At 43.2% G+C, this 23,139-nt stretch overlaps 1 protein-coding gene and 1 long non-coding RNA gene across 2 annotated transcripts in view; one reads left to right on the forward strand and one right to left on the reverse strand.

The window, feature by feature from the left end:
- Positions 1-1,127: 1,127 nt before the first annotated feature.
- On the forward strand, positions 1,128-7,599 carry LOC116559908. Its single transcript, XR_004272678.1, has 2 exons — positions 1,128-2,077; positions 7,463-7,599. It is a non-coding gene; the product is annotated as an uncharacterized LOC116559908 (long non-coding RNA).
- GLDC (glycine decarboxylase) overlaps positions 5,674-23,139 on the reverse strand; it is a 107,104-nt gene continuing 89,638 nt past the window's right edge. Inside the window, exons 21-25 of the mRNA XM_032291095.1 lie at positions 23,001-23,112; positions 13,310-13,405; positions 8,771-8,943; positions 7,136-7,216; positions 5,674-6,377 (exon numbers count right to left, since the gene is read on the reverse strand). Coding sequence (XP_032146986.1) covers positions 6,234-6,377; positions 7,136-7,216; positions 8,771-8,943; positions 13,310-13,405; positions 23,001-23,112 — 606 coding nt within the window. The 3' untranslated portion in view covers positions 5,674-6,233. The remainder of the gene's footprint in view (positions 6,378-7,135; positions 7,217-8,770; positions 8,944-13,309; positions 13,406-23,000; positions 23,113-23,139) is intronic.

A 23,139-nucleotide genomic window follows, 5' to 3' on the forward strand; every position in this document is an offset into this window, starting at 1 on the left:
CTATTTTTTTCTGCCTCACTGTTGTTCAATTATTTACTCAATAATTTACTTTTAATTTCACTTATATCGTTTTGCCCTTGACATCAGGTTTGGACAGTATTCCAAAGGGAAGTGGTCTGGCACAGTGGCTCACAGCTATAATCCCAGGGCTTTGGGAGGCTGAGGTGGGAAGATCTGCTTGAGGCCAGGAGTTGAGACTGGCCTGGGCAACATAGGGAGACCTCCTTGCTGCAGAGAACCAATATGCAACCTGACTAAATTTCATCTAAAAATACCTGACAATGATTGTTGCATAATGCATATTTCTTTTAGAGACTCCCCTTATTTTCATACCATAATTATCATGGGCTTCATTCTTGTCTTCTTTTTTTTTTTTTTTAAATGGGGGGACTGAGTCTTGCTGTTGTCACCCAGGCTGGAGTACAGTGGTGCAATCTTGGCTCACTTCAATCTCCAACTCCTGTGTTCAAACGAGTCTCCTACCTCAGCCTCCTGAGTAGCTGAGTCTACAGGCAGATACCACCATGCCTGGCGCGCGCGCGTGTGTGTGTGTGTGTGTGTGTGTGTGTGTGTGTGTGTGTGTGTTTATTTTTGGTAGAGTTGGGGTTTCATCATGTCGGCCAGACTGGTCTCAAGCTCCTTACCTCAAGTAATCCGCCTGCCGCAGCCTCCGAAAGTGCTGGAGTTACAAGCGTGAGCCACTGTGCCTGGCCAAGCTTTATTCGTAAATGCAACTTACTTCTGGGAAATAATTGTTTAAGGACTGTATAAAGCCTGCTTAACTAGCACCTTCCTGCAGCCCCTTCTCCCAAAATACCCTCATGCTTGGTAGCATTAGACTTAAGATTGACAGCACTTCTATGAATGGCAGACACTCAGGCTAATGGCTGTCTTTTTTACAAAATATAAAAATAATGTTGCTAGACTGATGCAGTAGCTCACCAGCACTTTGAGAGGCCAAGGCAGGAGGATTGCTTGAGCCCAGGAGTTTGAGACCAGCCTGGGCAACATAGTAAGACCTTGTCTCTTTTAAAATTCCAAAAAATCAGCTGGGCATGGTGGCATGCACCTGTAGTCTTCAGCTTCTTGGCAGAGGTGAGGCAGGAGAATCGCTTCAACCAGGAAGGTCGAGGCTGCAGTGAGCCCTTATTGTGCCACTGTACTCCAACCTGAGAGTTTTTTGTTTTTTTTTTTTAATAGTTTTGCTAGATAACTCTCCATTCCCACCCTCCCAATATGTCTGACACCACAGACTATACTCATTCCTTTGCTATTTGCAAGTTTATAGTAGCCTGCCGCAACTGCCTCATCCACAGATATAATTTTCTTCATTGTCTTTTGGAATGCATTTAACCAGTAAGCTTCTTTTAACCGATAAAAACATCTAGATTTTGTATTTTGCATAACATTGATATTCCTTTATAGTTCATATTGGATGAAATGTCTTGAACACAAGCAAGTTATCTTTTTTTTTTCCATTCTGTATGCCAGACTTTTAAAGAAAGAATCTGCGTTGAGTTCAACTTTGGCTGCTTGCTCTTCTGCTGTGAGTAGCAGTTTTCAATCAAGTTTCCAGTGGCAGCACCAGTGGGGAAAGTCTGCATTTTTTTAAGATGACCGTGACCGACCTCACTCCTAGAGCTATTGGATTCCAGCCTGTTTTGGGGGAGTTTATTATTTTGGTTATTACTTAAAGCACTTAAGTCTTCTGAATCTCACTGAGTTTTTTGTTTTGACTTTTCAAATGTTCTTCACAACTCTTTTGTAGGAAATTTAAAATGTTATACCCAGAACTGTACAAGTACTTTACTAGTGAGATTAAACTAAATGTAACAATGCAACAACAGATCAAAAGCACACTAAGATTTCACTTGTGTCAGTTTTGAAAACCCTAGACCTCTTACAGCAGCCACAGACTTGTTTCCTTTCATGCAGTTCCCCTTAAAAAGCAATTTACAGTTGTTTTTTTTCAATCCTCCGTAGATTCTGCTAAATTCGGAAGAAATTGCATGCAATCCCTGGCTTTGTTCCAGAAGTTAATTTGTGAATGAATGAAAGCCATGATCTTTGTCTTGATGTAAGTTGAAAATGAAATAATCTTTTGTTTGTATGAATATTTCCCATAGGAACAATGATATGCAGGGGTGTCCAATCTTTTGGCTTCCCTGAGTTACACTGGAAGAATTGTCTTGGGCACAAATAACATATACTAAATATAGCTGATGAGCTTAAAAGAAGAAGAAAAAAGAGCAAAAACCTCATACTCCTTTTTTTTTTTTGGAGATCTTGAAATGGAGTCTCAGGATCTAGCTCTGTCGCCCAGGCTAGAGTACAGTGGTGCCATCTTAGCTCACTGCAGCCTCCACCTCCCAGGTTCAAGTGATCCTCCTGCCTCAGCTTCCTTGGTAGTTGGGATTACAGGCATGTGCCCCCATCTCCAGCTAATTATTATATTTTTAGTAGAGACAGGGTTTTACCATGTTGGCCAGGCTGGTCTAGAACTCCTGACCTCAGGTGATCCACCCACCTCGGCCTCTCAAAGTGCTGGGATAACAGGCATGAGCCACCGTGCCCGGCCTTCTGAACACAATTTTCAACCTCTCAGACACTTTAATGCCTCGGATGTTCACTCCCTTCCCTCTTAATTCCCTGCATTTGGGCCCATATCTGGGCTCCTCAGTTCAGCAATCTTGCTGCCTAGTTGGGGAAGGGTGGAGGGTGGGGGAGAGACTTTCTTGACTCAGCGCTGGCAGGAGCAAGAAGCCAAGCACATCAGAGCTCAAGGCCAAAGTACCAGTAACTGATCTGGGACTAACTATAGGATCCCTGGCCAAAGCCAGGGAAAAGGGGGCTTTCTCTTAAAATGGTAAGACTTGCATAAAAGATGCAAGGTTAACTAAGTCCAGCATTATCCTGTAAAGGCCTAGAGTTACGGAAAGTTTCCTGAAATTTGAACAGCACAAGTTGAGAGGCAACTCTTTATCTGGATAAGGGGCATCAGGTTTCCAACGACAAAACTGGTGCCCCTCATTTAGAAAAAGGATTTAGGTGCCACTTCAGGGCGCATGAATCCATCTGAGACAAGCAGTTTGGAAGCTGAAACGGGAGCACTTATAGTGATTTACAAGGCTCTGGGATAGACTGTTGGTCAGACATTGGCCAGGGTTTGGGCTGTTTCATGGAGTATATAGGCCTCATGGGTTTCCAGATGGGGCTGGGACCATTGCTCTTTATCACACCAGGCAGGTGAGGATTGCTTTAAGTGACCTGTGGTCAGTCCCAGGTGGAAGTGGCTAGGGCCAGGGCTGTGAGGATGCTGAGGGGATGCCCAGTTCATAGGACGGGTGCGTATGTCTGCCTTAGGCTCCCAGTCTTAAAACTCTGCTCATCTCCATTCCCACTGTTTCACTTGACTAAAAAAAACCACCTCTGCACAACCTTGTGTATGTACTTAACTCATTGTATGCCTGGGAATGGTTAAAATGCTACATTTTGTATTATGTATTTTTTTCCATGATAAGCAGAAAAATTTTAGGTGACACACTCTACACAAAGCCAGTTCAGAGGGCCCATCTTCAAGCTCTGGCATTTTGTACATATCTTTAAGAACTGCACACAGCAGACATTGGAAATACTGGTTTCCATGGCAATGTGCCTTTTTGAGATAGTTAAAATTCTTTTTTTTTTTTTTGAGACTGAGTCTTTGTCGCCCCAGGCTGGAGTGCACTGGCCAATCTCAGCTGACTGCAGCCTCCGCCTCAGGTTCAAATAATTATCCTGCCTCAGCCTCCCGAGTAGCTGGGACTACAGGCACATACCACCACACCCAGCTAATTTTTATATTTTCAGTAGAGACAGGGTTTCTCCATTTTGGCTAGCTGGTCTTTAACTCCTGACCGCAAGTGATTCACCCACCTCAGCTTCTCAAAGTGCTATGATTGTAGTGGTTAGCCACCGTGCCCAACCCACCATATATTTCTTTTTTCTCGCTCTCACTCTTGCTCTCTCTCGCTCTCTGGAGATCTCTCGCTCTGTCACCCAGGCAGGAGTGCAGTGGCGTGATCTTGGCTCACTGCAACTTCCACCTCCTGAGTTCAAGTGATTCTCGTGCCTCAGCCTCCTGAGTTGCTGGGATTATAGGCACACATCACCACATCCAGCTAGTTTTTTGTATTTTTTGTGGAGATAAGTTTTCACCTTCGTCAACAGCGAAGGTGGCTTCAACCTTCTGACCTCAGGCAATCTGCCACACCTTGGCCTCCCAAAGTGCTGGCATTATAGACATGAGCCACCATGGGCCCAGCCCATATTTCTTTTTATTTGTTAAACACATACTACTTGGAAGACCCTGGCTCAGCACTAAGAATCCAATGATGGGTCAGATATGGTCTCTGCTAGAGAGACCAAAACATAGAGACAAAAACAGAGTGAACACTAAAAAATTAATTACAAATGGTGCCCAGGGTACAGGAGGAAACAAACCAAGGGCCGAGACAGAATATAACAGAGAAAGCCTATTTCATGGGGATATGAGGAAAGCATTTTTGAAATGATGAAATGCAAAGAATGACTAGGAGCCTGCAAAGCAAGGTGGCTCGGGACAGGGCTCCAGAGGGCAGTACCTTTGAGGATGAGAGCCGGGACAGGGAAAGACTGGTAAAAGCGTTAAGTAATACGTGAGCAATTTAATAGTGAAGGACAAGTGATTCACTTGACTCTTACCACCTGTGTTTGGCTCTGCTGTGTTCTAGGGCAAACTAATGGATAATAGCCATGGAAACAACCTTGGCATGCAACTATAAACACTGTAAGTAGAAAAGAATTGCTGTTTGCTTCCATTATTTACTATCATACACTTGTCCTTCCTAAACAGGAGCCATTGCAGGCCCTGCTGGCTAGCTTTTGCAGTAAGCATAGTTTCCAACTGAAGAAGGGAAGGGTCCCCAGGTCTGCAGTTACCATGGCAACAGGATATCCTGTTTTTGCTGATAGGCAAAAAATTAGCTGGACATGGTGGTGGACACCTGTAATCCCAGCTACTCGGGAGGCCTGTTGTCCAGGCTGGAGTGCAGTGTCTCAATCTCAGCTCACTGCAGCCTCTGCCTCTGGGGTTCAAGCAATTCTCGAACCTTAGCCTCCCCAGTAGCCAGGACTATAGGTGTGCACAACCACGCCCAGCTAATTTGTTATATTTTTAGTAGAGAAGGGGTTTCAGCATGTTGCAGGCTGGTCTCAAACTCCTGATCTCAGGTGATCCCCCTGCCTCAGCCTCCCAAAGTGCTGGGATTACAGGTGTCAGCCACCGCACTTGGGCCTTTGCTCTTCCCTTTTTATATTAACTAGAATGGGTACATGGTGCCTGGATAGGCAACAGCCATCCTGAGACCATGCGGATGAAAACTGAAGGAGCAGCAGGGCTTGGCATATTACCTCTGGACTTAAATGAGAAAAGATAAATTGCTATTTGATTGAACTTCCATAGCTGGCATTCAGTTACATGCAGTCTAACTCAATTCTAACAAAAAGGGCCAAAGTGGCCTTCACTGTTGACCAAGGCAACTGTTTCTTCAGCCAGTCAAAGGCAAAACTGATGGTGTAACAATGGCTGTTAGGTTGGGTGTTCTCATTGCCCTTCAGCTCCCTCTAAAACGATAAAATAAACCAAAGAAAGGCATTCTTCCAACTGAAATGCTTTTATTAGAATACTAATAAATGCAGATTAAAAAAAACTCACACACAGAAAAAGAAAGAGGAAAACACTCAGAAATGTGATTACAGGTTAGGCATATTAGAGGAAAAAGAGTTGCTCAGGGTATACAAAATGTAAACATTTTCCCTGGGATTTCCCACAGATGGCACAGTCCACATGGACTTTTTTGGAACAAATACAAGTCTGTTGAGCCTCCAGGACAGCCTCTATGTCTGCCAACTTGCCACATTGAAAGTTTAAAGTTCCTAAGAATTTCTATGCAAAAAACAAAATGGCTCCCAATCCAGGCAACTGGCACATGTGGAAGCAAAATAACCAAAGCAAATCCATCTTCCAACAGTCAGCTTCAGCTCCCTCCAGCTACTGTATTTACGTTTACCCTGACAGAGATTACAAAGATATATATATACATAGTACATAAGACCCCTAACTTGAGGCGGGGGTGTGAGATGAAATCTTTCTTGCTTATAAAATTATCTGGGGAGAGGCATCAAATCAGTCCTTTGAACTTAGCGATAGAGGACTAAGAAGAGGCCCTCTTCTGTTCAGAAAATGGAGACTCATAAACTTCCATGGGTGGGCAGGTACAAACCAGGTGCTGATCTCCATATATGTCATCAATACGGGCAATGGTTGGCCAGAATTTGTTCTCTGGTTTCACAAAGGGCTGCAAAGGACAAAAGATGGAAATGCTGTGACATGTTCTGAGAGGAAAAAAGAGGTGGAAATGCTATTCCCACAGCCTAAGACACCATCAGGCCAACAAATATTCTGAGAACCTAAAAGCTAACCTTACATTACTTTAGTTTGGATATTTAGCTGACCTCTTTTAACATAGTTCTAATTTATTTGCCATGTCATTTTCCATACAGTTCAGCTGATTTAAAAGTTAATTTCTCATACGGTGCATTAAAGTAAAAATTTGAACAATTTTTTAAAAAGTATTTTGTTTGCCCTCCTCTCCAATGACAACCATTATTCTGAATATAGGATTTACTATTCTCATTATGTTTTTATACTATCACTGCACAGATTCATAAATAGCACATAGCATAATTTGGCACATTTTGAGCCTTCTCCCTACCTCATTCAGGCACAGAACCTTCTCCATATAAGAATCAGGAGAGGAAGCTTGCATTGGGCGCCATCTCCCTGTCCCACGGTGGAGGAAAACACATTGGTCCACTGGGCAGGACTCCTATTCAGTTTTCTCCCGCTATGTTCCCTATGGCTTCCCAGACCTGTGGTTGATACTCTGTGATCTTGCCTCTGAAAGCCAATTTCTTTGCTCCTCGTTTCTCATTAAGACCCACATTTCACAAGGTGCCCCACATATGGCTTCTAAGGAGGAGGCTAAGAGTGTACACCCCTCAGGATACGAGCTGGCCCGTGCCTTCCCAGCTGGCACAAATTCAGAGAACTTACAAGTGGGAAAGCTGCCACCTCTCTGGAATAAGGCCGGTCCCAGTGGGAGGATGTAACGCAGGTCAGGGAGTGTGGAGACATCTGAGACAGAAACACAGAGGAGGGGTCAGAGCAATACACTCTTCTCCTCCCACCCTGCACCTCAGCCATCAAGCTTCTGATAGGAGACCAGGCAGAGAAAGGTGTTGTTTTCTTTCAATTTAGAGGGTACAATGTGATTTGTAATTGTGTAATATTTTAAATACCAGAATGTCATGGTAATAATAATCACATCTACCACCCAGCAAAATCTAATGAACATTCTGTCATATTTGCTTCACCTTCTAGAAAAAATTACCTATATACTTGGAGATGCCTATGTGTCCCCTTCCCAGAGCTAACCACTCTTCTGGATTTGGTGTTTACCATTCTCATCATGCTATTATACTATTACTGCATATGTTAATAAACAGCATATAGCATAATTTGGCTCATTTTAAAATGTGGTATCATCCTATGAATAGTATTACCCACTTGTATTATATCTCACTGTTACGCTCTTTAAAATGTTTATTGCCATTTAAAAAAAAAAAACAGCCTAAATCCTAAAAGAAGCAGAAGTCTCCAGAGAGAAAAGAGAAGTAAATGACGGTAAATGTAATCATCTTGTATGCCTCCATTACTCTGTGAAACTCACAGCTAGCGAGGTGCCTGCCTTCTGCAAGTTGCTGACTCCTGCCATCTCCTGCAGGTAGGCAGTTTGGGAGCCTGCCCCACCTGCTGCAGACATCTCAGACTTGTTCTATGGCTTATAGCCATGAAGACCCAACCATAGCCTTCGTGATATTCTTCACTCCTGATCTTCCAGCTTAATATCTGGTCTAACAAGAAACTTAGGACTCTGACCAGATACACAATTAACATGTTTTGGAAGAAGCAGAGCCCAGCCAACTCTTCCTCAACATGGGGCATAAACATTGTAACATTCAGTCCAAATGCCAATCCAGTTTTTTTTCTTTCTTTTTTTGAGATGAAGTCTAGCTCTGTCACCCAGGCTGGAGTGCAGTGGTGCGATCTCGGCTCACTGCAACCTCCGCCTCCCAGGTTCAAATGATTCTCCTTCCTCAGCCTCCCGAGTAGCTGGGACTATAGCACGCGCCACCACGACGGACTGATTTTTTTGTATTTTTAGTAGAGACAAGGTTTCACCTTGTTAGCCAGAATGGTCTTGATCTCCTGACCTCGTGATCTGCCCACCTAGGCCTCCCAAAGTGCTGGGATTATAGGTGTGAGCCACAGCGCCTGGCGCCAATCCAGTTTTCTCAGTGATAACTGCTCTAACATAAGAATATGTGTTTGTACAGAGTTTGTAATATGAATATGTAATTTCATTTATGCCATAATCTCACTATATCAGAGTCACAGAATGTTACAAATTCTCCAACTAGACAGCTGGAGGACAGCTTCTACAACCACATCATCCTTGAGTAATTTGTTCAAGATGATGCAAACTTCAAAGTAATAACTTCTGAGAACTGCCTTATTCTAGGGAAGAACATCATCTCCAGATGAGAGTTCAGGAGTTGCTGGTACACTGTCCAGACACCATTTTCTACTTTAAGGAGCATTTCAAGCAAAGTTCCAGGGCCTACGCACCTTCAGCGGATTGACCCTGGAGTCGATGCGGCCCTCCTCAATGTCAGCAATTTCCTGCCGAATGCTGATCATGGCATCACAGAATCTGTCCAGCTCTGCCTTGTCCTCCGACTCAGTGGGCTCAACCATGAGGGTCCCTGCCACAGGCCAGGACATGGTAGGGGCATGAAATCCTGCAAAGGGAGACAGGAGAACTTGCCTCACTGAAAGTGAGTAGGCTACCCAGTTTGGAAGAAAAGTTCCCATCCCCTCTTACACTTTATCCTAAGAAAATGAGCAGATACCTTTGCAATTATATGTATTTTGGGATTCAACTCAATGCTGTTTTTAGAAGAAAAACTCAGGAAACAACCTAATATCCAACAGTGGAGTATCAGATAAGCAAATTTTACAGAGCACCCATACAGCAGGTAGACAACCATTCAAAAGTATGTAAATTTGTTAAATTGATTAAACATTCAAAAATATTAAGTGAAAAAAGCAAGCCACAAAATGATATCCCATTTCTAGAGATAAATAAAAGGACAGAGAGAGAAAAAGATGCCTTGAAGAAAACACAAAATGTTAACTGTAAATATGGCCAGAAAATGAGACTGGGATTTTTATTTCACTTTGATTATATTTTAGAATCCTTCAGTAGTTATCATATATTACTTGCAATTAAGAGAAATACAAATATTATAGCCTATCAAAAGTTAAATCGTGAAATAACAAGTGTTACAGACCCTGGAGCAAATCTTATTGTCCCCATTTTATAAGATAAGAAAACTGAAGTTTGGCCAGTATGTGGAAAGCCTTTGCCTTTACACTGAACATGCGCTCAGTGTGTTTCTATGTTTCCAAAGGTTTTCACATGTAAGGTGATGCAACAAGACACATAGTCAAGAGAGACTTCCAGGACAGAGGTCAAAAACAACATTTTCCATTTCCTATATCTTTTCTATAAACTTTTTTTTTTTTTTTTGAGACAGGGTCTTGCTCTGTCACCCAGGCTGGAGTGCACCAGCACATTCACAGCTCACTGCAGCCTCAGCCCCCTGGGCTCAAGTGATCCACCCACCTAAGCCTTCCAAGTAGCAGAGACCACAGGTGCATGCCACCATGCCTAGCTAATTTTTGTTGTTGTTGCAGACAGTGTTTTGTCATGTTGCCCAGGCTGGTTTCCAGCTCCTGAGTTCAAGCAGTCTTCCTGCTTCTGCCTCCCATCATGCTGTGATAATAGGCATAACCCACCACACTGGGCCTATGAAACTTTTAAAAGCCAAAGAGCAACTCCCAGGTTGATACACCTCTGAACTAATCTTGTTTCAACGTGCAGTGGTTCTCAAATTCTGGTGACATCATAATTACATGGGGGTACTTGAGAGTCACATCTGCATGATTTAAGGATTCTCTACCCAACATTTTATTTTAAAACGTTGAGGCCAGGCGCTGTGGCTTACCCACCTATAATCCCAGCACTTTGGGAGGCCAAGGCCAGTAGATTACTTGAGCCCAGTAGTTTGAGACCATCCTGGGCAACATGGCAAAACCCCGCCTCTACAAAAAATACAAAAATCAGCTGGGTGTGGTGGTGTGTGCCTGTAGTCCCAGCTAGAAAGCTGAGGTAAGAGGATCACTTGAAAAGAGGTAAGGCCTGCAGTGAGTCAAGATCACAACACTGCACTCCAGCTTGGCGACAAAGTGAGACCCTGTCTCTATTAATAATAGATAAGTTGAAAGAACTGTAGGTGAGCACCCATATACCCACCACCTAGATTCTACAATGCTGTTGTTTGCTTTATCACATACCTACTCATCCAGCCAACCGTCTTACTTTTTGATGCATTTCAAAGAACACTGCAGTCGGGCTGGGCATAGTGGCTCATGCCTGTAATCCCAGCACTTTGGGAGGCCAAGGTGGATGGATCACCTGAGGTCAGGAGTTCAAGACCAGCCTGGCCAAAATGGTGAAACCCCATCTGTACTAAAAATAAAAAAATTAGCCAGGCATGGTGGCGCATGCCTGTAAACCCAGCTACTCAGGAGGCTGAAGCAGGAGAATCGCTTAAACCCGGGACACAGAGGTTGCAGTGAGTCAAGATCATGCTATTGCACTCCAACCTGGGTGACAGAGCAAGACTCCATCTCCAGAAAAAAACACCAAAGTACATTGCAGTCATTAGTACACTTCACTCTTAAACTCTTTAGCATATCATGAACTAGAATTCAGCATCTGTTCACATATTTTTGTGATAAAACTTACAGTGAAATGCACAAATCCTAACTGTACCATTTAATGAGTTTTGGTAAATGACCTTTGTCACTCAAACCAGATGGATTTTTTTTTTTTTTTTAAAGAGAACAAGCTGATTACCTATCAAGTATGCCCTTAATTCCAAGTGTGAGCAAATTCAATCCAACATATCCTGCTATAGTGGTTCCCATATTTCAAAGCACCTGATAATTTCTTGCAAAACCACAAATTCCTGCATTTGGACCCTGATTCAGGAAGGGAAGGCCCAAAAATCTATGAGTCATAAAACATGCAAGGTGATTCTGATAATTGGTCTGATAATTAGCTTGGAAACTGCTGCCTAAGGCAGTATGCCTCAAAGTTGTCTAAGAATACTCATACAGAAACTCCATGTTAAATATACAGATTATAATAAACCCTCTTCATTAAAAATTCACGTTCAGCAGGTATGCTTAAGACCTCGAAACTGTGTTGTCATGTTCATTGTTTTCTGACTTAGCTATTAATCTGGTCTCTCGTTTATTTATATATTTTTTTGAGACAGAGTCTCTGTCACGCAGGCTGGAATGCAGTGGCACGATCTCGGCTCACTGCAACCTCCACCTCCAGGGTTCAATCCATTCTCTTGCCTCAGCCCCCTGAGTAGCTGGGATTATAGGTACATGCCACCATGTCTGGCTAATTTTTGTATTTTTAGTAGAGATGGGGTTTCACCATGTTGGTCAGGCTGGTCGCTAACTCCTGACCTGTGATCCACCCTCCTTGACCTCCCAAATGCTGGGATTACAGGTGTTAGCCATGGTGCTCAGCCCTGGTCTCTCATTTATTAACACCACGAGGTGAGTATCTACTATGTGCCAGATACCTGGACAATTTTGGGCATTTGGAGAAGTGTGGAAACCATTCTATCCATCATCAAAGTAACATCAAGGTCGGGAGACAGAACATGACTTGGAAATACTGAGAGCCGCTCCTCTCCCTCCTTGCAAATACTGCTGCAGTGAGATGTGTGAAGTAGGCAAGGCATCCACAAAGAGAATGTGTTTTCCTGAATCGGTCATTACGTAATCACTAGCTAGGAGGCTGTCAGAGGAAAGGAGTTCTACTGTCAGGTGACAAGAGTTGCCCAGAGGAGATCTTGAGGATGGGCTTGGTAATTTCATTAATGAAGACTTTCTCTGGCTTTCCCATTTATTATCAGAATAACTCTGCATAATAAGATCATTCATTTGAGAGAGGAATGAGTCACACACATGGGATTCCCATTATGATGCAGTAGTGAAACTATTAAATTTAAAAGATTTTTCTCTTTTCTTCCCAAAACAAGTCATTAAAACTCAGATAAGACTCCATATTCATCAAATGGCAAAGTTCTCCCCAACTTAGCCTTTCTGATAATTGAAAGATCCTTGATACTATTATCACTTTAATATTATTATAATAGTAATATTGGCTAGGTGTGTTGGCTTACACCTGTAATCCCAGGACTTTGGGAGGCTGAAGCGGGTGGGTTCCCTGAGCTCAGGAGTTTGAGTCCAGCGTGGCCAACATGGTGAAACCCGTCTCTACTAAAAATAGTTATTAGCTGAGTGTGGTGGTACGCGCCTGTAGTCCCAGCTACTTGGGAGGCTGAGGCACGAGATTCACTTGAACCTGGGAGGTGGAGGTTACAGTTAGCAGAGATCACACCACTGCACTCCAGCCTGGGTGACAGAGTGAGACTGAACTCCCCAATCCCCCCAAAAGTAGTATGATGTTAATGTTATAATATTTATAACATTGTTCACTAGGAAAATGCAGTGAGCTGAGCTGAATGAACACCCCTAACGCACAGATTAAGGGTTCAGGTCGTTCAAAATGCTTCAAAGAAAGTTTCATTTTCTTTGCGAAAACTACTACACATATTTCTTCATCTCTAGAATGAGCTGAAACAGCTATGCCATGACGGAGGTGGCTATAATGCTTCAATGCCATTCACTTCTACCACTTCTATGGGTTACTGGCTCTGCTTCCTTCACCCCTATACTCAATGCAACTCACTGGGATTTTAATTTTAATCATAAACACTTCTTTTCTTGGCTGTTAATGGATTCAAGATGTGTATCTTAATATCTTCTGCAAGGCAGGACCAGTGCAGTCATAAGGAAACTTTTTTCCCTATTATTTTGGGGATTGCCAAGAATCCTGAACTCCCCACTTATCCCCCAGATCAGTTTACTGTGGTGCCTGCACTTTCCATCTGTGCTTTAGGAAGTGATCCACAGCCAGCATGGGCGGCGGCCTGAATGTCAAAAGCCACTTACCATAATCCTGGAGTCTCTTGGCCACATCCACAGCCTCAATATTTGCAGACTTTTTGAAGGGTCTTGTGTCCAAGATAAACTCATGACCCACATAACCTGTTCAGAAAAGCCATTCAACTCAAGATTAGCATCCGCTTACTGTTTTACCCAAACAAATGAATGAATAATTTAATGAATAAGTACATCAGCTTTCTGTGTGTTATCAGTGAGGACCGAGAAGCCATGGGCACCAAGTAAGTTTGTCGTTGGCAATAAAGACATCATTTAGTCTCAATACAAATAAAAATGTTTAGCACATTGGGCCCATGTGTCTGATATTTAGCTCACTACACACCTGTGAACCTGATTATGGCTAATGACAGAGGAGGCATTAGAATGTTTTAAGGGAGGTGAGTTTAAGGGAGCTTATTTCTACTCTGCAGACCTAAAATCTACTTGCAACAGTTAAATGCATCGTATAGTCTTGATCCTTTTATACAAAATATTTATAGAGCCATTGACCCTTTTCAGCACCTTTACCCTCAACATCAAATAACAACTACTTTTGTCTAAGTATAGATACGGATATATTAAACACATATCCATAAGACACATACGGAATTTTACGTGTTCTTTGAAGAACCTTTTGATGTTTTGGTTTCAGGCTGCAAACAAAGAATTAGAAATAAGCAGTGTCAAACAATAAACCATAAGTAACAAGGAGCTAATGAGGCCAAAATCTGAGAGTTCACTTTGTTCTACCAATGATATGTCCCTTATTTGAAATTATAGATCTTTATTTGAGCCTCATGCTGGCATTCAAAAAGTTTTGGATTTTCAGGCCAGGCACAGTGACTCATGCCTGTAATCCCAGCATTTTGGGAAGCTGAGGTAGGCAGATCGCTTTAGAATAGGAGTTCCAGACCAGCTTGGGCAACATGGCAAAACCCTATCTCTACTAAAAATACAAAAAATTAGCCAGACGTGGTGGCCCAGACCGGTAGTCCCAGCTACTTGGGGGTCTGAGGTGGGAAGAAATAAGCAATGTCAAACAATAGACCAAAAGTAACAGAGTTAATGAGGCCAAAATCCCCTGAGCCTGGGAAGTTGGGGCTGCAGTGAGCCGTGATCACATGTCTACACTCTAGTCTGGGTGAGAGGAGTGAGACCCTGTCTCAAAAAATTAAATAAATACAAATATTTAAAAAGAGTTTTAGATTTTCAGATTAGGGATATTCAACCTGTAGGTCATAAATAGACTGATTGTCTAGATCCAGGCTACCAGTAGCTCCCCAGAATGAGCTACTGACCACATAACCATCATCAGGAATAAACCATTAAGTCAGCATTTTAACAAACAGACCAATATTCCTCCGGGGCTTCCCAAATTCCACAGTCCACCAACTGATGAATTTCCTTCCAGGAAAGTATCTACTCATGAGATAATGATGTACTCCTCCTTAACCCACTTTCCTCACTTTCAGCAAAAATGAATTCACTTACAGAGACTCAGAGCAAACATAACTTCTCAAGCCTGTGAAGAATGGCTCCAGTAATTAATAGCCCCTGAAGACAGTCTATGAACTGCTCTGCTTCTTATACAATGAATAAATATGAAAGGGGGGGCACTGCACTCCAGCCTAGGAGACAGTGAGACTTTGTCTCAGGAAAAAAAAAAAAAAAAAAAAAGAAGTAATTTTGTTTGAAAAATAAAACTATAATGAGCTTACGACTCTGAATATACTGAAACTGCATCTTTTTAAACCACGCTTTAAGGAAAAAAAGTTTTAAAAATTGAGACAGGGGCCAGGCATGATGGCTCATGCCTGTAATCCCAGCACTTTGAAAGGCCAAGGCGGGCAGATCACGAGGTTGAGACCATCCTGGCCAACATGATCAAACCCTGTCTCTACTAAAAATACAAAAATTATCTGGGTGTGGTGGCACATGCCTGTAGTCCCAGCTACCTGAGAGGCTGAGGCAGGAGAATCACCTGAGGGAGGCAGAAGTTGCAGTGAGCCAAGATCATGCCACTGCACTCCAGCCAGCCCAGCAACAGAGTTACTCCATCTCAAAAATAAATAAATAAATAAAATAAAATAAAATAAAATTGAGACAGGGTTGAGTGCTCTGTCACTCAGGCTGGCATGCAGTAGCACCATCACAGCTCACTGCAGCCTTGACCTCCTGGGCCCAAGCAATGCTCCCAGTGCAACCTCCCAAGTAGCTGGAACTACAGGTATGCACCACCATGTCCAGCTCATTTTTGCATTTTTTTTTTTTTTTTTGTAGAGATGGGGTCTCACTATGGCTAGGCTGGTCTAAAACTCCTGGGCTCAAGTGTTCCCCCCCACCTCAGCCTCCCAAAGTGCTGGGTTTATAGGCTTAAGCCACTGTGCCCAGGCAAAACATGCCTTCTAACAATGATGGAGAATAAATTTGTAAGGAGTGTGATTCAAAAGCAGAAAATTCAGCCGGGCACAGTGGCTCACACATATAATTCCAGCATTTCTGGAGACCAAGGCGGGAAGATTGCTTGAGCTCAGGAGTTTGAGACCAGCCTGGGCAACAAGGCAAGACCCTATCCTACAAAAGATTTAAAAATTAGCCAAGCATGTGGCACACGTCTGTAGTTCCAGCTATTCAGGAGGCTGAAGTGGGAGGATCGCTTGATCCCAGAAAGTCAAGGCTACAGTGAGCTATAAGGTGACTGCACTCCAGCCTGGGTAACAGAGCAAGACTATCTCTTAAAACAAAATGCCCTGACTGTGACAATGATTGGAGGAAGAAGTCTAGTGGAAGCTTGCTGCTCGGAATGACACCAGGTGGCAGGGAGGGGAGGAGGAGAGGGACACACTGGGAGAGGAGTCACTCTTGCTGGCAGGGTAAGAGGAGACTCTTCCAAGCAGAGGTCCGGTAATAGCTGAAAGGCACCATCCAGCCAAGCTCAACACAGCACTAATACCACAGTGCCATCCGAAGAGGCCCCCACCACAGCCAAGAGGTTTAGGAAGAGCTCCATTTTCTAAATGAGGTTCAGATGTTATTTTCTAAATCCACACTCTATTGCATTCAAATAAAAACTGTAGTGGAATTCCAGCATCTCTACATGAGCCCTGGATGAAATTTCAACTTGGTGGCTGTTAGAAGCCAGATCCTAAGATGTTCTTTGTTTGCGACTTTTAGAAGAAAAGACACAAAAACCCGCTACAGGGCAATGTTGGGGCAATATCAAGTGGAAACTGTATAAACCACTCAGTTCCAAGTTTTAATGTTCACAGAGTAGGTGTTTCTGCTGGACCTAACCATTACTATAGGAGAAGGTGCCACATGAAAGGGGCAAGGAGGACAGGAGGGGGTGGGATGGCTGCCTAAGCAGGAACCACCGCCCCCATATGTTGATTGTCTTCCGAGGGTAAGAACAACATGGGAATGTGCTGTGGAAAAATAGGGATTCTCAAATCCCTCCTTGAGAGAAGGGACCAGACCTTACTTATCCCCCATCCTCAAGGTGGCTACTGAGGAATAAATGAAACTCACTAAGTAAATACTCTGTAAAGTTCTACTGGGCAATCAATGCTTGGTCAGTCCTTTTAGCTGCAATCCACAGACTATGACTAACAGAATGAATCAGACCTCCTGGCTGTTTCCTTGTAGTTCAAGCTGAGAATGAGGTTTCCCTGAGAATAAGGTCAGGTAAGTGGGACAGAGCAGGGTCACTTGTGAGCCAAGGACTTGAGGGCCCAGCCCCTGAGGCCCCTGCCCACCCCTATAGCAAGAGCCACCTGGAAACCTCAGCAGGGAAAGGTATTTGCAGGAAGAGTTGGGTTTGTCTGATGTTTAAAAAAAAAAAAAAAAAAAAGATAGGCATATAAGAAATTAAAACATAAAGAAAACATTGGGATACTAACAAAGTCATCTTCTCCTACTAATGAACTCGATTCAGATCAAACAGTGATCTCTGCCTCCCACAAAATAGACAGCTATGGATTTTTGCAATTCTTCCTTTAAAAATGTATCATCTTACCTAGATAATTCCTTTCTTATTCTAGCAGAATACAGTCATGTGTCACTTAATGAAGGGGATACGTTCTGAGAAGTGCATTTCGAGCTGACTTTGTCATTGTGCAAACAACATAGTGTACTTACACAACTAATTGGTAAAGTCTGCTATATATACCTAGGCTACATGGTACAGCCTCTTGCTCCTACTGTACTGAATACTGTAGGCAACTGTGACACAATGGTCTGAATCTGTGTATCTAAAACATATCTCAGCATTGAAGATACAGCAAAAATATGAGAAAAGATTAAAAATGGCACACCTGTGTAGGGCACATGCCATGAATGGAGCTTGCAGGACTGGAAGTTGCTCTGGATGAGTCAGTGAGTGAGGGGCTAGTGAATGGGAAGGCCTAGGACATTCCTGTGTACTACTGTAGACTTTGTAAACATTGTACACTTAGGCTATATTATTTTTAAAAATTTTTCTTCAATAATAAACTCAGCTTACTGTAACTTTTTTTTTTTTTTTTTTTTTTTTTTTGAGACAGAGTCCCAATTTGTTGCCCAGGCTGGAGTGCAGTGGCACAATCTCAGCTCACTGCAACCTCTGCTTCCTGGTTCAAGCGATTACCATGCCTCAGCCTCCTGAGTATCCGGGAACTACAGGTGCCTGCCACCAGGCCTGACTAAATTTTGTATTTTTAGTAGAGACGGGGTTTCACCATGTTGGCGAGGCTGGTTTGAAACTCCTGACCTCAAGTGATCTGCCCGCCTCAGCCACCCAAAGTGCTGGGATTACAGGCGTGAGCCACTACGCTCGGCCTACTGAAACTTTTTTACTTTATAAACTTTTTAATTTTTTAAAAACTTTCTGACTCTTTTGTAATAACACTTAGAACACAACCACATTGTACAGCTGTCCAAAAATATTTTCTTTCTCGATATCCTTATTCTATATGCTTTCTTCTATATTTAATTTCTTTTTACTTTTTAAACTTTTTTGTTAAAAACTAAGACACAAACACACACTTTTGTGTAGGCCTACAGATTCACGATGCTCAATATCACTGGCTTCCACCTCCACATCTTTTTATTTTTTGAGATGGGGTCTCTGTCACCCAGGCTGGAGTGCAGGGGCACCATCACAACTCACTGCAGCCTCAACTTCCCAGACTCAAGACATCCTCCTGCCTCAAGCCTTCCAAGTAGCTGGGACTACAGGTGTGCGCCACCATGGTGGTTAATTTTTTTTTTTTTTTTTTTTTTTTTTGCAGAGACAGAGGTATCATTATGTTTCCCAAGCTGGTCTCAAACTCCTGGGCTCAAGCAACCCTCCTGCCTTGACCTCTCAAACTGCCGGGATTGCAGGCATGAGCCACAGCACCCAGCCCAAACTCCAACATATTGTCCCTCTGGAAGTTCTTTACGGACAGTAACAGACACGGAGCTGCCATCTCCTGTGATAACAATGCCCTCTTCTGAAATACCTCCCGAAGGGCCTTCCTTAGGCTGTTTTACAGTTAACCTATTTTTTTTTAAGTAGAGGAATACACTCTGAAATAATGATGGAGACCAGATGGAGTGGCTCATGCCTGTAACCCCAGCATTTTGGTAGGCCAAAGTGGGTAGATCACCTGACATTAGGAGTTTGAGACTAGTTTGGCCAACATGGTGACATCCCATTTCTACTAAACATACAAAAATCAGCCGAATGCCTGTAATTGTAGCTACTCAGGAAGCTGACGCAAGAGAATTGCTTGAACCTGGGAGGCGGAGGTTGCAGTGAGCTGAGATTGCACAACTGCACTCCAGCCTGGGTGACAAAGCAAGACTCTGTCTCAAAAAAATAAAATAAAACAATATTAAAAAGCATTATATAGTAAATTCATAAACCAGCAGCACAGTCTTTATCATTATTAAGTATTAGGTACTATATGTAATTGTATGTGCCGTACTTTTAGACAACCCACCTCAGCCTCCCAAAGTGCTTGGATTATAGGTGTGAACTACCGCACCCAGCCACTACTAAATAAAATTAAACGTAAGGAAGTTTAAAATATGAAAAAATAAGCAATTAAAGAAAAAACCAATAGGATGCAGTTATATATATTTTTTAAATTTGGAAACAACTATATTTTAAGCTGTGAAATCAGAGTCGGCTGTGAAGGTGAGTGAAGCTATGGTAGAGAGAACAGATGGGCAAACACAGTTACCCTGAATGGTCAAGCTGGCGCTGCGGCCTGGGGAGGCATTGAGAACACTGGCTGCATATACTAAAACAATAAGGGCATTTTCACCTATCAAACTGGCAACGATATATTGTTTTCTTCTTGTTCTTCTGTCTAGTTCTCAGTCCTCACTAGGCCCCCGTGTGATGGTCACTCTCATATGTTATCACTGGGAGATAAATTGGCACAAAGTCTCTGGGAAAAAAATTAAAGCCATACATGTCAAGAGCTTCAGTGCATTCATATCCTCTGAGATAATGTTTTTATTTCTACAACTCTCTCCTAAGGAAATTATCAGGCAAAATTCTTTAACATTTCAAGCAAAGGATGCTCGTCACCACATTGTAATAAATGCAAATGAAAGGGAGAAAAACTACACAATTGGTTAAATCATGGGCATCTATACAATGGAAGTGACACTGCCACTTTGAAAGAATATTTAGTGACATGGGAAAATGTTCATAATATACACTTAAGAAACAGGCCAAAAACTGTATTTATAGGCCAGGTGGAGTGGCTGATGCTTATAATCCCAGCACTTTGAGAGGCCGAGGTGGGAGGATCACTCAGCAGAGGAGTTCAAGATCAACTTAGGCAATAGAACAAGACCCTGTCTCTACAAAAAAATAAAATATAAATAAATTAGCCAGGTGTGGTGGTCTGTGCCTGTGTTCCCAACTACGTGGGAGGATTTGTTAGGAGGATCACGTGAGCTCAGGAGCCCGAGATTGCAGTGAGCTACAATGGCACCACTACACTTCGGCCTGGATGACCAACTAATAAAACTATCTGTAAAATATGATCAACTATACAAAAGAAAGAGAAGAAGAAATACAGAAAATATTACTAATGGCTAGAACTGACTGATGGAACCATGGGTTACTTATGTTTTCTTTGTCATGCTTCATTTTCCAAAATTTCCATGCTGAGCATATATACATTATTTATATAATCAGACAAAATAAATATTGAAGCTATTCCTTAAAGCCAATACATCAGCAGGATGCATTTCACAGAGCAGGAGCTAAACTGTATTTGAATCATTTAGTAGCTCCTGTCGCTTCTTTAGTACCCACTTCAGAAGCATTTTAGCATCTTGCTTAGAGACATGTTGCCCACAACTGTCTTTTCTGCTCTCTGGGGAGCATTCTTAACCAGCACTTCTGGTTATTTGGTCCTGTTCGTTTTCAAACTGTGGAACTACCACTTTGGATACAGATTTATAAGGTAAAATCAGCCATAAATTAAAGATCACAGCTATAGAGGTACATTCCACCTGGGCCAGAGAAACCAAGATCCCGTAAGGGCCTCACGGCTGTTGCCCAGGTGCAGACAAGTGGGCTGGTTCCTGACGTCTGTCTCTGATTCAAGCTCCAGTTCCTGGTCTCTGTCCTGCTCTCACTCTGGGCCCGTAGCAAGGACTTGTACCTGGTTCTCAGTTTCAGCCTTTCCCTTCCAGGGTGACTTTGTTACTGCATCTATTTTTTTCTCTCTAAGGTATCTTCACCCTCCCTTCTCACAGCCTGTTCCCTGGTAGGTTAAAATCATACTGTTTTGATAGTTAAAATATAAGCACATCCCACTGAAGCAGCACCCTCCTCCTTCACTGCCAAACTCCCCTCAAACGTGGAATCCTTCCCTCTCCTTCCCAACCTCCATCACGTCTCAGCCCATTTCTATCCAGCGTCTGCCTCACCACTGTGCCCAAACTACTTTCAAAGGCTGCCAAAGGCTTCCTAATTGTTATAGACAAAGGTTCTTATTAAGACTCATAATTTAAAATCAGATGTCAATCATACCTCAGTAAAGGTGAAAAGAAAATCTAAATAAATAAACTTACGTAAGGTTAAGTCAGCTACCTGCCCTTTACAGTGTCTCTCCTTATTATGCGACATCACATGCATTTGTCAGTTGACTGCCAGAGAAACAAAGCAGGCACAGCCTCCACCCTTCTCCTGGGCCCTGCATGGGCATAGCCAGACCGTACAGAGTGGGAAAGCAGCTGCTCAGGGATGGGGTGGGGGTGGGGGCAAGAGGAGGGACTGGCTGACTTCACCGGAGAGAGGCTGCAGGGAGGTGGCGAAGCCACAGGGCAGCCGGAGGGCCAGGCAGGGGGTGTTGGGAGGCACTGTGCCAGGGGCTGCCAGGGTTCTAAAGCTGCCTCAGGTGTGGAGTGCCCTCACCAGGCACCCGACTTCTGCCTCCCTCTTAATGTAGCCATCTGCTTGAGGCGTTTTGTTCTGGCTTCTCACCTTCAATACTCTTTCCTGGGGCCTCAACACTTCCAGGACTCAGCTGTCGTGTTCTGAACCCACAGCCAAATGTGTAAATGGCTGCTTAGTTTTTAGTTCCCTCTCATCACTTCCAGGGTGACTTTGTTCCCCTGCCTACGATTCCCTCTATTGTAAGCCCTAGAAGCTAACCTGAAATCACAGGTGTGATCACAGGACTGTAGGTGTGAGCCACCACCCCAGTCCCATGCTACCTCTAAGCATGTTTACCCCTTGCCACTGCCTTAATGATTCTAACAGTCTCTTCATGAATCCTGATACTCCCCTGCTCAAAAACCTTTAATGGCTATTGTCCAGATCAAGGGTGAAGTCCAGAGCCTTCTAAGACCTTCAAAGCCCCATGCTACCTTTCCAGCCTCATTGTCATTTGCTCCCTCTCCCTAATCCCATCCTACACTCCAGACACCCAGACAGCTTCCTTTTCTCTGGTTTGCTCCTGCATCTCTGCTTACTCAGGCTCTCATCTGCTACGTGCCTTCCAGGCCCATCTCAAATGGCTCCAACAAGAAGGCGCTCTCAACCATTCTACCCTGCCTCTCTACCCCGTCTGAGTTACTCTACTCTTTCAGGGCATAGACATAGCACTTTGTAAACTTTTTAGCTCATGGTATTTATGTGCACATTTCAGTGTTGTGGACTCTATTGACCTGGGCTGTGTAGATTAAGAGACTAGGAGAGTCTTGCATATAGTAATACCCCTAAACTGTTAACTAAAGTGGAGTTATTGCCGGGTGTGATGGCTCATGCCTGTAATCCCAGCACTTTGGGAGGCTGAGGTGGGTGGATCACCTGAGGTCGGAAGTTCGAGACCAGCCTGGCCAATATGGTAAAACCCTGTCTCTACTAAAGATACAAAGATTAGACATGCGTGGTGATGCACGCCTGTAGTCACAGCTACTCAGGAGGCTGAGGCAGGAGAATCACTTGAGAATCACTTGAACCTGGGAGGCAGAGGTTGCAGTGAGCCAAGATCGTGCCATTGCACTCCAGCCTGGGCGACAGAGCAAGACTCCGTCTCAAAAATAAAATAAAAATAAAGCAGACTTATTTCCAAGAACGCTACACTTTTTTCTGATATGTTCTAAGAAACAGAAGTCTCTTACCCATGTCAGAAAAGCACATCTAGGTCAAACTTGGTTTGGCCCAGAAAAAAAAACAAAGCAATGGTAGATTAAAGTTGATACTTGCCTCTTGCACCCTTGAAAAGAATTCTGTAGTGTTTTTCTAATCGCTTGGCCATGTAGTTGGCATTTAATATTGCAGTTTCCGTGGCTTGTTTAAGGCCCTTGCCTCCCATCATCTGCAACAGAGGGAAAAAGAGCTATTA

This window comes from Sapajus apella, unplaced genomic scaffold (assembly GCF_009761245.1).
Source record: "Sapajus apella isolate SASKATOON/1434 unplaced genomic scaffold, GSC_monkey_1.0 scaffold24, whole genome shotgun sequence".
Lineage (NCBI taxonomy): Eukaryota > Metazoa > Chordata > Mammalia > Primates > Cebidae > Sapajus > Sapajus apella.